The 13,197-nt window shown below is 49.1% G+C and overlaps 1 protein-coding gene across 2 annotated transcripts in view; it reads right to left on the reverse strand.

Annotated features, from left to right (window-relative positions):
* AP3M1 (adaptor related protein complex 3 subunit mu 1) overlaps positions 1-13,197 on the reverse strand; it is a 91,854-nt gene that overhangs the window by 36,347 nt on the left and 42,310 nt on the right. For both annotated transcript variants that reach the window (XM_030203207.1, XM_030203208.1), the window contains exon 4: positions 166-303. In XM_030203207.1, the coding sequence (XP_030059067.1) occupies positions 166-303 (138 nt within the window). The remainder of the gene's footprint in view (positions 1-165; positions 304-13,197) is intronic.

A 13,197-nucleotide genomic window follows, 5' to 3' on the forward strand; every position in this document is an offset into this window, starting at 1 on the left:
AGCCTAAGATCCTCAATAAGGGACTGTATAGTCACCTTCCTTATTAACACCTTTAACTACAGCCTAACTCTTGCCCTCCACCACCTTCAGCATTTAAAGAGAAAATGCTTCCTTTAAGAGCACTGGAGAAATCCTGCTCCTCCCCACATTTTTTATATTTCTTACCTGATTTGTCTATAATGGCATCTATTTCTTCAACAACATCAAAATAGGCTTCGTTATTTGTGTACTTCACTCCAGCTCTGCGCCAAGGAATATTGGACAGCTGTCCCGTGGGAAGTGTGTCACCCACATTACTACTTCCTTTGAATTAAAGGGAAATTAGAAATATGTTACATTACAAATGACTATGTTAAGTGCAGCTATCAATTTCTTTTCTATTAAAACAGCTGTTATGGATGTGCATTCACAAACGTGCTTTTGATTCATCACAAGGTCTGCAAAAATGTAGTGCATGCTAATTTATTTAATGCATGTTAACCTATGAATGAACATACATAATTTTTTAAACTTATAATGAAAACATGAATGGGAAAGAAAGTCAGTGGAAAAGTCTGAAAATGACCTGAAAAGGAACTGAAAATTTTCCTACGCTAATCCCTAACAACTACAGTTAAAACTTTAAAAACTGCACTTTAACAGTAGGAGGAAGAAAAACCATTTATCTTTCCATTAGAATCTTTTTTTCCATCTGTATTTGAGATATCCAGATATAGGAGAAACCCAGGTCCAAATGGAGGAGGTTTTTTTTTTGGCTCTTCATCAAGATATGATATCTTTGGGGGCTAAATTTGAATTATGGTATTCTGATTAAGTGTATAATTAAAAATTAAAGATAATCTTCACTAATTCTGAGATCCTGAACAATTTCCTCCCTTTATGCAAGAAAATTATAGAGTCTACAGAGGTGTGTGTGTGTGTGTGTGTATATATATATATATATACACACAAGATTATAAAAACTCTGTTTTTCTGGTCTACATTATGAATAAGATTTGCTTTTCTACACACTTTTTAATTCATCCAAATTTCCACCACAAAGTAGTGTACAATTTCAAAATGTTGTCCATCACCAGAAAAGCAAAATGTTGAACCCATTGCTAGGTCATTATTGGAGTCTATTTTATTCCAGTTTAAATTATCACTTCGTTCATAAATGTAACTGGAATTAAGGAGTACCCCAAGTAAATTATTGAGATCCCTTCCTCGTAACATAATTACTTTTTTCATTCATCTATACAATACTTTGTATACTTTCACTATAAAAGAACAATTCTATAAATATTCAAAAAAGAAGAAACAAAAATTCTCAATTGCATAAGTCTTCACAACCCCTTAACTCAATACATAGTGAAAGCCCCTTCGGCAGCAATAACAGTCATGAGGTGCTTAGGATAACTTAGTTGTTCAGACATCAGAAAGGAGTCCATGCTTCTGGCAAAATAGCTCAAGCTCTTTCAAGTTGGCTGGATTAGGCTGTAGACTGCAAGTCTTGCCACAGATTTTCTATCAGGTTCAGGTTTGGGCTTTGACTGGGCCACTTGAAGAAATTCATATTGTCCTTGCTGAGCTACTTCATTGTGCCAAGGATTCTTGTTCTACTGAAAGGTGCATATTCTCCTTCGTCTTGGGTCAATGACAGAAAGGAACAAGTTTTCCTTTTGGATTTGTCTGTATTTCGTACCATCCATAGTAACATAGTGTGAGGAACCCCTGAGGGTCAGGGAAGAAGGGATCTGGGAGAGGAGCAAGATGGGTAGGTTTCATACTCGGGATTCCAACTACAAGTCCCAGGATCCTAGGGGCTGGGGAGCCACACCCCCATGGAGGCATAAGTTTCCTAAGAGCCGGAGAAGGGAGGACTACAGTTCCCAAGAACCTCTGCAAAGCCCTGGGGGCAAAGGGAGCAGCAAGGGAACTACAAGTCCCAGGATACCGAGGGAGATGAGGGGGATTGGCTGAGGAGGACTAATCAGGAGGGAGAGGACCAGCTGGGGACCATAAAGGGAGAGGAGCCCATGGAAAGGGAGGTGGAGAAAGAGGTCGGAGAGGAGATCCAAGCCCAAGATGACTGGGGAAGTGAGCCCATTGAGATTGCTGCTCTAGCTCAAGTACAAGGGAAGAAGTTGAAAGGCTTCATAACAAACCTTCTTCAAGGCTGGGGAAAGCTTGGAGGAAAAGTTAAGCAGCTATTCCACTCAAGGGGGAGAGAGGTGCCGTGCTGTAAAGCAGTGAATGATTTCAGCTGTGGCCAGAAGTCAGACCCAGCTGGAGAAACAGGTAGTGACTTGAACTGTGAACTGGCCATGCTGGGGAAGCAGTGAGTGATTTGAACTAAGTCCAGAAGTCATGCCTTGCTGGGGAGGCAGTGAGTGATTTTTTATTTATTATTATTTATTTACCGCTTTTTTGAAGGAATTCACTCAAGGTGGTGTACAGTAAGAATAGATCAAACATGAGTAATAGGCAATTAGGGTAGTAAAAATATTCAAACAACAATACAAATTTTGCATGGTATACTACTTGCAATGACAACATTATATGTACTAGAACATTATAATTGGTAGTGAAGGGTAAGGCAAAGCTGTACCATATAGATGAGTAAGAAAGTAGGAAGAATTAGAAAGTAAGGTGATTGATTTGAAGAAAGTTACACGTGAGGTCAGAGAGATGGTTATATATTATCTCAGCTACGGTAGGAGTGGATAAACATGTCCCGCTGCAGTATGTGCAGCCCGAGTCAACCCAAGTTAGTTTTTTCTTCCATTAAAGGCTTGGTTGAAGAGCCAAGCTTTCACCTGCTTCCTGAAGTAGAGGTAGTCTTGTGTTAAGCGGAGCCATTGAGGCAATGCATTCCAGAGTGTGGGGGTTACTCCGGAGAAGGCTCACTTGCGGGTATCACATCGTGTAATGTCTTTCGGAGAGGGTATAATTAATTAGTGATAGTCCTTGGGAGGACCTTAGTGTCCTTGGTGGTGTGTGGAGGATGGGAAAATTAGGTTCTTACCATGATAATTTTCTTTCCTTTAGTCATAGCAGATGAAGCCATTACGTATGGGTTTGTGTCCACTGCTCTTCAGTGTTTGAAGCTTCCAAAGCAGTATGGCAAACCGCAATGGGAATAACATGAACTTTCCTCACAGCGAACGATGGCCCCTTAACAAGGGCATGAACTCAAAAAAGGAGGGAATGAACTCATCCTCCTGGAGGGAATAAACTCGTCCTCCACTTTGTATAAACGGAGGGAATATTTGCATCCTCCTGGAGGGAATGAACTCATCCTCCTATAACTGTAACAAAAATCCTGAAGACTGTTTTCCGAATCCCCAAGGAAGGAATAACACTTCAGTAAACAAGAACAGCACCTAAAATCAGAATCACTGCAATACAGACAATCATACAGGGAGGGCTCATGGCTTCATCTGCTATGACTAAAAGGAAAGAAAATTATCACGGTAAGAACCTAATTTTCCCTTCCTTGTCATCAAGCAGATGAAGCCATTACGTATGGGATGTAACAAAGCAATCCCTAAATAGGGTGGGAACAAGCCACACCACGCGCTAGCACCTGTGCTCCAAAACACGCATCCCTCCTGGCAGCCACATCCAGCCTGTAATGTCGGGCGAAAGAGAGCTTAGAAGCCCATGTTGCAGCACTGCAAATCTCAGAAGAGATAGTGCTCCAGTTTACGCCCAGGAAGAGGAAATCGCTCTTGTGGAATGTGCCTTAAAGGCTTCAGGCGGAGCCCGGCCAGACAGCAGATATGCTGAAAAGATAGCTTCTTTGAGCCAACGGGCAATAGTGGCTTTAGACACTGAAGACCCTCTGCGATGACCTGCAAACAGCACAAAAAGATGATCACAGGTCCTGAAAGAATTTGTAATTCGCAGATACTGCAACAGAGTCCTGCGCACATCCAAAAGGTGCAACTGCCCAAATGAACCTGGAAACGCCTCCTCAACAAAGGAGGGAAGAAAAAACAGGCTGGTTTAGGTGAAACGCTGGAACCACCTTAGGCATGAAGGAAGGCATGGTCCGAACCGTGACCCCTGACTCTGAGAATTGCAGAAAAGGGTCTCTACAGGACAGCGCCTGGAGCTCTGACATCCGTCTCGCCGAGGTAATGGCCACTAAAAAGACGGCCTTCAGTGTCAAATCTTTCTCTGAAGCACGCCGAAGCGGTTCAAAGGGAGCCCCCTGAACGGCCTTCAATACTAACCCCAGGTTCCAAGCTGGACAAGGTGCCAGCACGGGAGGACGGAGCCGAAGCACCCCTCTAAGAAACCATGCCACATCTGGATGAGCAGCTAAGGACACGCCTTCAACCTTGCCACGCAGCAAGTATTGCATCGGCGAACGTAAAACTTTACCAAAGTTCATTGGGGACATGTATGAATGTTCACAGAAAATTTCATCGAAATCCATGATGGTTGCGCAGGGACCACCAGACCACTTGACATGGAATGACCCTATTACAATAATCTAATCTGAGGAACATTAGTGCCCAAGCCATGGGAACCAGGTCCTTTTGCTGGATATATGAGTACAGCTGTTTTAAAATCTGCAGCTGACAAAAAGCAGACTGTACCACTGCTGACACCTAATCTTTTAATGTTGGCCCTGAATCAATCTAAATTCTTAATCTTAATCCACTGCACTGAGTGCACCATCCAACGTTATGTAATTGCCAGTTGGCACCATCAGTTATCCCACACACAAAACCTGATTTTGCAAGATTTCTCTTCTATAATTCATCTAACACAAATCTATCACTCTTGTCAAAAAAGGATTTATCTCCTGAATTGAAGCAGACACATCAAGAGCAGAGGTGCTCAACCCAGTCCTCGGGTCACACCCATCTAGTCAAGCTTTCAGGATTACCCACAATGAATATGCATGAGATAAATTTGCATACACTACCTCCTTAAATGCAATTCTCTCTCTCACGCATATTACTGTGGTATTCTGAAAACCTGACTGGGATGGTATGTCCTGAGGATTGGGTTGAGAAACTGACAGACTAGTAGGGTAAAAAAGTTGTGCATAATCTGCATATAAATACTGAATCCCTAGCCTCTGCAAAATCTTACACAGGAGAAAATATAAAGGAGGAAGAGAACAGAGTCTTATGTCACACCACAATGAAGAATCCATTATTTTGGCTAATGCTCTTGGTGTTGCAAGAATTACCTAAACCAAGCTAATATCTCTCTATATAAAAGGCACCACCAACGTTCTAAATGAAGCCTCCAGCCGGAAGTGTGAAGGGGGAGAGATATCCGGTTTCCCCATGAGTGTCTGCCCCGCCCTCGCTCTCTCTGTAACACAAACAGTGAAGGAAGCAAAGCACGAAATCAAATCGCTCTCTCTGTAACAGTGAAGGACTCAGAGGGGGGAGGGGAGAGAGGGCAGAAGCCCTCACCATCTCTGTAACACAAACAAAGCACAGCAGGAAACTTAACACTGAAGGACTCGACTCCGAGGGGGGAGGGGACAGACAGCACAGGGGAAGGGAGAGAGGGCAGGGACACAAACAAACTCCCACATGCACACAGAAGAAAACCTTGCTAGTCCCCGTTTCATTTGCATCAGAAACGGGGCTTTTTTACTAGTTGCTACATAAACCAATCTAATGTTGTTTCCTAAACCCTCTTCCAATGATCAATCAGTACAATATATATTAGCCAAGGCTTAATATCTGGGAAACAACCTGGAATGTCGTTCCACCACTTCTTTTCAGACTCTAGGGCATTAGGAGTGCTCTGATCCAGCAACACCTTTCCAGATAGCCTGAAGGGAGTGTGTGTGTGTGTGTGTGGGGGGGGGGGGGGGGATCAAGTATAAAGCAGAACAGAGATGTCACTGTATTCTCTAGCCCAGCCCCTCGTTCCTGTTACACCTGCTCCTGACCCACCTACCCTCTCCTGGCTCCATTGATCCATTTCCTTTTGTTTATAAATTAGGTCCTGTGATTTACTGTCTAATGCGGTCCATTTTCAAACTTGATGTGTCTTTTCCAGGGTTTTTTTTTTTGTCATGCCAAGTTTCATTCCGTTTAAATTTTCAAAAAGTTAGTTTGCCCTCAGATGGACAGATACAACAGATGTTTCTTGATCCCTTTTCTATAATTCTTTCCAGCTTCTGTCGAGTTGGAAAGAGTAAAAAAGGAAAAAAGAAGTGTTAATTTCTCGTGAGGAAGTTTCAGTTCCATCAGGAAAACTTGCATTTATGTGAGTTTGTCCTTCCTATAAAGAACCAAGGTCTCCTATTTAGGAGTTGTACTCAATTCATAGTTTAGTTTGAAGGTTGATATTAAAAAAAAAATAAGCCTACCTTTTAAAAACATTTAATGGTTGAAATACTTGAATTCTTTTTTTGATTACCCTCAGGTTTTCATACGGTAATTCAAACCATTCATTCTCTTTCTAGCTAGTCCTCTAGCTGCCTCCTTTCAAGGCCTTCAAAGTTGTCCAAAATAAAGTTGCAAAAATATTGACAAGCAAAGTGAAGTATGATCATGTTACTGTACTAATAACCAATTACATTTCAATTTAAATGATAGCTTCTTTTGATAGATGTTAAAATATTGAATCATATGTCCTTGATTTATCTCGATATCTATTCCAGATAAACCAAGCTGCTCACCTAGTGCTCATTTGCAAAAGCTCTTATGCTGCCCTAAAATGAATCGGAGAAAATATTTCTTCACGCAACATGTAATTAAACTCTGGAGTTCTTTGCCAGAGAAAGGAAAGTGGTTAGCTTAGCAGGGTTTAAAAAAGGATTTGAAGAAAATCCACTGCTTATTTCTAGGATAAGCAGAAATATATTGTACTATTTTGGGATCTTGCCAGGTACTTGTAACCTAGATTGGCCACTGTTGGAAAACAGGATGCTGGGCTTGATGGACCTTTGGTCTGTCCCAATATGGCAATATTTATGTACTTGTGCCCTCAGTGAAAGTGAATGATACATACCTGTAGCAGGTGTTCTCCGAGGACAGCAGGCTGATTGTTCTCACGACTGGGTGACGTCCGCGGCAGCCCCCACCAACCGGAAAAGGCTTCGCGGGACGGTCGGCACACAGGGCACGCCCACCGCGCATGCGCGGCCGTCTTCCCGCCCGTGCGCGACCGCTCCCGCCAGTTGAATGACAAGCAATAAAATATGAAACACAACTCCAAAGGGGAGGAGGGAGGGTAGGTGAGAACAATCAGCCTGCTGTCCTCGGAGAACACCTGCTACAGGTATGTATCATTCACTTTCTCCGAGAACAAGCAGGCTGCTTGTTCTCACGACTGGGGTATCCCTAGCTTTCAGGCTCACTCAAAACAAGAACCCAGGTCAATTGAACCTCGCAACGGCGAGGGTACAACAGAAATTGACCTACGAAGAACAACTAACTGAGAGTGCAGCCTGACCAGAATAAATTCGGGTCCTGGAGGGTGGAGTTGGATTTACACCCCAAACAGATTCTGCAGCACCGACTGCCCGAACTGACTGTCGCGTCGGGTATCCTGCTGGAGGCAGTAATGTGATGTGAATGTGTGGACAGATGACCACGTCACAGCCTTGCAAATCTCTTCAATAGTGGCTGACTTCAAGTGGGCCACTGACGCTGCCATGGCTCTAACACTATGAGCCGTGACATGACCCTCAAGAGTCAGCCCAGCCTGGGCGTAAGTGAAGGAAATGCAATCTGCTAGCCAATTGGAGATGGTGCGTTTCCCGACAGCGACCCCTAGCCTGTTAGGGTCGAAAGAAACAAACAATTGGGCGGACTGTCTGTGGGGCTGTGTCCGCTCCAAGTAGAAGGCCAATGCTCTCTTGCAGTCCAATGTGTGCAACTGACGTTCAGCAGGGCGGGTATGCGGCCTGGGGAAGAATGTTGGCAAGACAATTGACTGGTTAAGATGGAACTCCGACACCACCTTCGGCAGGAACTTTGGGTGGGTGCGGAGCACTACTCTGTTGTGATGAAATTTGGTTGCTAGGGCTTGAAGCTCACTGACTCTACGAGCTGAAGTAACTGCCACCAAGAAAGTGACCTTCCAGGTCAAGTACTTCAGATGGCAGGTATTCAGTGGCTCAAAAGGAGGTTTCATCAGCTGGGTGAGGACGACGTTGAGATCCCATGACACTGTAGGAGGCTTGATAGGGGGCTTTGACAAAAGCAAGCCTCTCATGAATCGAACGACTAAAGGCTCTCCAGAGATGGCTTTACCTTCCACACGATAATGGTAAGCACTAATCGCACTAAGGTGATTCCTTACTGAGTTGGTCTTGAGGCCAGACTCTGATAAGTGTAGAAGGTATTCAAGCAGGTTCTGTGCAGGGCAAGAACGAGGTTCTAGGGCCTTGCTCTCACACCAAACGACAAACCTCCTCCACTTGAAAAAGTAACTCTTTTTAGTGGAATCCTTCCTGGAGGCAAGCAGGACCCGGGAGACACCCTCCGACAGACCCAACGCAGCGAAGTCTACGCCCTCAACATCCAGGCCGTGAGAGCCAGAGACTGAAGGTTGGGGTGCAGTAACGCTCCGTCGTTCTGCGAAATGAGAGTCGGAAAACACTCCAATCTCCACGGTTCTTCTGAGGACAACTCCAGAAGAAGAGGGAACCAGATCTGACGGGGCCAAAAGGGCGCTATCAGAATCATGGTGCCGCGGTCGTGCTTGAGCTTCAGTAAGGTCTTCCCCACCAAAGGTATGGGAGGATAAGCATACAGGAGGCCGGTCCCCCAATGGAGGAGAAAGGCGTCCGACGCTAGCCTGCCGTGTGTCTGAAGTCTGGAACAGAACAGAGGCAGCTTGTGGTTGGTCTGAGAGGCGAAAAGGTCCACCGAGGGGGTGCCCCACTCTCGGAAGATCTTGCGTACCACTCTGGAATGGAGCGACCACTCGTGCGGTTGCATGACTCTGCTCAGTCTGTCGGCCAGACTGTTGTTTACGCCTGCCAGGTATGTGGCTTGGAGGAGCATGCCAAACTGGCACGCCCAGCGCCATAGCCCAACGGCTTCCTGACACAGGGGGCGAGATCCGGTGCCCCCCTGCTTGTTGACGTAATACATTGCAACCTGATTGTCTGTCCGAATTTGGATAATTTGGCAGGACAGCCGATCTCTGAAAGCCTTCAGCGCGTTCCAGATCGCTCGGAGCTCCAGGAGGTTGATCTGCAGATCCTTTTCCTGGAGGGACCACAGACCCTGGGTGTGAAGCCCATCGACATGAGCTCCCCAACCCAGGCGAGATGCATCCGTCGTCAGCACCTTCGTGGGCTGCGGAATTTGGAATGGACGTCCCAGGGTCAAATTGGTCCGGATGGTCCACCAGAGCAGTGAAGTGCGGCAACTGGTGGAGAGGCGGATGACATCTTCTAGATTCCCGGTGGCTTGGAACCACTGGGAAGCTAGGGTCCATTGAGCAGATCTCATGTGAAGACGAGCCATGGGAGTCACATGAACTGTGGAGGCCATATGACCCAGAAGTCTCAACATCTGCCGAGCTGTGACCTGCTGAGACGCTCTGGTCTGCGAAGCGAGGGACAGGAGGTTGTTGGCCCTCGCTTCGGGAAGGAAGGCCTGAGCCGTCTGGGTATTCAGCAGAGCTCCTATGAATTCCAGAGACTGGGTTGGCTGGAGATGGGACTTTGGGTAATTTATAACAAACCCCAGCAGCTCCAGGAGTTGAATAGTGCACTGCATGGACCGGAGGGCTCCTGCCTCCGAGGTGTTCTTGACCAGCCAATCGTCGAGATATGGGAACACGTGCACTCCCAGCCTGCGTAGGTACGCCGCCACCACCACGAGGCACTTTGTAAACACTCGTGGGGCGGAGGCGAGCCCAAAGGGCAGCACACAGTACTGAAAATGCCGTGCGCCCAGGCGGAATCTGAGATACTGTCTGTGAGCTGGCAGTATCGGGATGTGAGTATATGCATCCTTTAAATCCAGGGAACATAGCCAATCGGTTTTCTGAATCATTGGCAGAAGGGTGCCCAAGGAAAGCATCCTGAATTTTTCTTTGACCAGGAATTTGTTCAGGCCTCTCAGGTCTAGGATGGGACGCATCCCCCCTGTTTTCTTTTCCACAAGGAAGTACCTGGAATAGAATCCCTGCCCTTCCTGCCCGGGTGGTACGGGCTCGACCGCATTGGCGCTGAGAAGGGCGGAGAGTTCCTCTGCAAGTACCTGCTTGTGATGGGAGCTGAAGGACTGAGCTCCCGGAGGACAATTTGGAGGCAGGGAGGCCAAATTCAGGGCGTATCCGCACCACACTATTTGGAGAACCCACTGGTCGGAGGTTATGAGAGGCCACCTTTGGTGAAAAAATTTTAACCTCCCCCCGACCGTCCGGTACGGACACTTTGAGGACGGCTATGTTCCCGTGGATCCAGTCAAAAGCCCGTCCCTGGCTTTTGCTGTGGAAGCGCAGGGGGCTGCTTAGGCGCACGCTGTTGACGGGAATGAGCGCGCTGGGGCTGTCCCTGTGCCTGACGAGGCCTTCGGGCCGGCTGGTTGTACCTACGCTTTGCAAAAGAATAGGGTGCAGCCTGCCGGGCCCGGGAAAAACGTCCACCTGCTGAGGTGGATGCTGAAGGCGCCCGGTGGGAGAGCTTGTCGAGAGCGGTTTCCCGCTGATGCAGTTGGTCCACCATCTGCTCGACCTTCTCACCAAAAATGTTATCCCCCCGGCAAGGGACGTCGGCCAGTCTCTGCTGGGTGCGGTTGTCCAGGTCAGAGGCACGCAGCCATGAGAGCCTGCGCATCACTATACCTTGGGCCGCAGCACGAGATGCCACGTCACAGGTGTCATAGATACCCCTGGACAGGAACTTTCTGCACGCCTTCAGCTGCCTGACCACCTCCTGATAAGGCCTGGACTGCTCCGGCGGGAGCTTATCGACCAGGTCCGCCAGTTGTTGCACATTAGTCCGCATGTGGATGCTCATATAGAGCAGGTATGACTGGATGCGGGTCACGAGCATGGAGGATTGGTAGGCCTTCCTCCCAAACGAGTCCAGAGTGCGAGACTCCCGCCCCGGGGGCGCCGAGGCGGTATCCCTCGAACTCCGCGCCCTCTTGAGAGCAGAATCCACGACCGCCGAGTCATGGGGCAATTGGGGCCGCATTAACTCTCGGTCCGAGTGGATCCTGTACTGGGACTCTGCTTTCTTGGGAATGGTGGGGTTAGTTAACGGTCGCACCCAGTTCCGAAGCAGTGTCTCCTTGAGGACATTGTGCAGCGGCACCGTGGAGGACTCTCTAGGTGGTGATGGATAGTAGAGGACCTCGAGCATCTCGGCCCTCGGCTCTTCCACAGAGACCACGGGAAAGGGAATGCTAATAGACATATCCTGCACAAAGGAGGCAAAGGAGAGACTCTCAGGAGGTGAGAGCTTCCTCTCCGGTGAAGGCGTGGGTCCGAGGGAAGGCCCGTAGACTCCTCTGAGGAGAAATATCTAGGGTCCTCCTCTTCCCCCCACGAGGCCTCATCCTCGGTATCGGACATAAGCTCATGTAGCTGAGTCCTGAACCGGGCCCGGCTCGACGTCGAGGCACCGAGGTCTCGGTGTCGTCGAGCGGTGGACTCCCGCGTCGGCGGGGACGGAGCTCCCTCCATCGACGTCGATTCCACCTGCGTGGCGGTCGAGACCGGCGCCGCAAGCGGCGGCAGTGTCAACGGCCCCGGCGCCGGGCTAGAGCTCGCCGGCGCCACAGACATCGGCGCCGAGGGCGCAAGCACCCCCGGCGCCGGCACAGCCTGGCGCATCAGCCCTTCCAGGATCCCCGGAAGGATGGCTCTGAGGCACTCGTCCAGGCCCGCTGCCGGGAAAGGCGGTGGGGCCGGCAGGGGTGTCGGTGTCAGAAGCTGATGGGGGCCAGGAGACGGCACCGAGGTGCCGGAACCCTGACGCGTCGGTACCTCCACAACCGACGGGGACCTCTCCTCTCGGCGATGACGCTTCGGCGTCGCCTCCTCTCCGATGTCCGGATGCACCGAGGGCGACCGGTGACGACGCTTCTTGTCCTTCTTTCGATGCGCGTCACCGGCGCCGGGAGGTATGGAGGAGGAGGAGGACGATCCCCCTCGGTCTCGAGGAGCCGGGTCAGACAGGGTTCGGTCCCGTGGACCACGGGCTGAGGGAGTGACCGGGGCCGACTGCCCACGCGGCCGCTCACCTCCACCCTCGCCGGCGGACCGGCGGGCCGACGGGACCTGTTCTCCTGGGGTCGATGCCATCGGTGCCGATGTCTCGGGCATCGATACCGGTACCGAAGGACCGGGCGTCGATACCGATGCCGTCGAGGTCGACGTCGAGGGGCCGGCGCAAGTTCCAAAGAGACGGTCCCGCAGAACTTGCCTCGCAACTTGAGTCCGTTTCCGGAGACCGAGACACAGGGAACACGACTTGATATTGTGCTCCGGCCCGAGGCACTGGAGGCACCAAGCGTGGGTGTCGGTCTGCGAGATCGGCCGGCCGCAGCGACCACACTTTTTAAATCCACTCGGGACCTTCGAGGACATCGACGGAAAAATCGCGTCGGCGAAGTCAAAGTCGTCAATGGTAGCGAAAATCACACCTCGAAAAAGAAAACGACCGTGCGGCCACTAGGCCGCAACGCGGCGTCCCCGCTGGAAACGAGGGAAAAAGGGAGCGCGTGCTCCACACGCTCAGGTTTTTTTTTTTTTTTTTTTGAAAAAGAAAAAGGAAACCGGGTAACAAAAAATTAAATAGAAAAACAACGATCCGCGTAAACGCGATCGACTTTCCGGCGGCTGAAAGCAGAGAGAGCGGCAAAGCACGACTCTCTCCAGACGCGGAAAAAAAGGAACTGGCGGGAGCGGTCGCGCACGGGCGGGAAGACGGCCGCGCATGCGTGGTGGGCGTGCCCTGCGTGCCGACCGTCCCGCGAAGCCTTTTCCGGTTGGTGGGGGCTGCCGCGGACGTCACCCAGTCGTGAGAACAAGCAGCCTGCTTGTCCTCGGAGAATGTGGGTAAGTCCACCATATATGTTCTAGTGTATTTTCAGTTAATGCACCAAGTCTTCAAAGTTCTTTACTGATAGATATTGATATTTGCTCTCAAAAACTTTTTGCCATGTGAGCATAAGCATTTATTTTAATATAGGGGTTGACAGTCAGTCAATGGTGGTTAGCAGGTTTTGCAGACTGTCACTGGCTTTATTCCCAGAT

Source organism: Microcaecilia unicolor, chromosome 5 (genome assembly GCF_901765095.1).
Source record: "Microcaecilia unicolor chromosome 5, aMicUni1.1, whole genome shotgun sequence".
NCBI classification, from domain to species: Eukaryota; Metazoa; Chordata; class Amphibia; order Gymnophiona; family Siphonopidae; genus Microcaecilia; species Microcaecilia unicolor.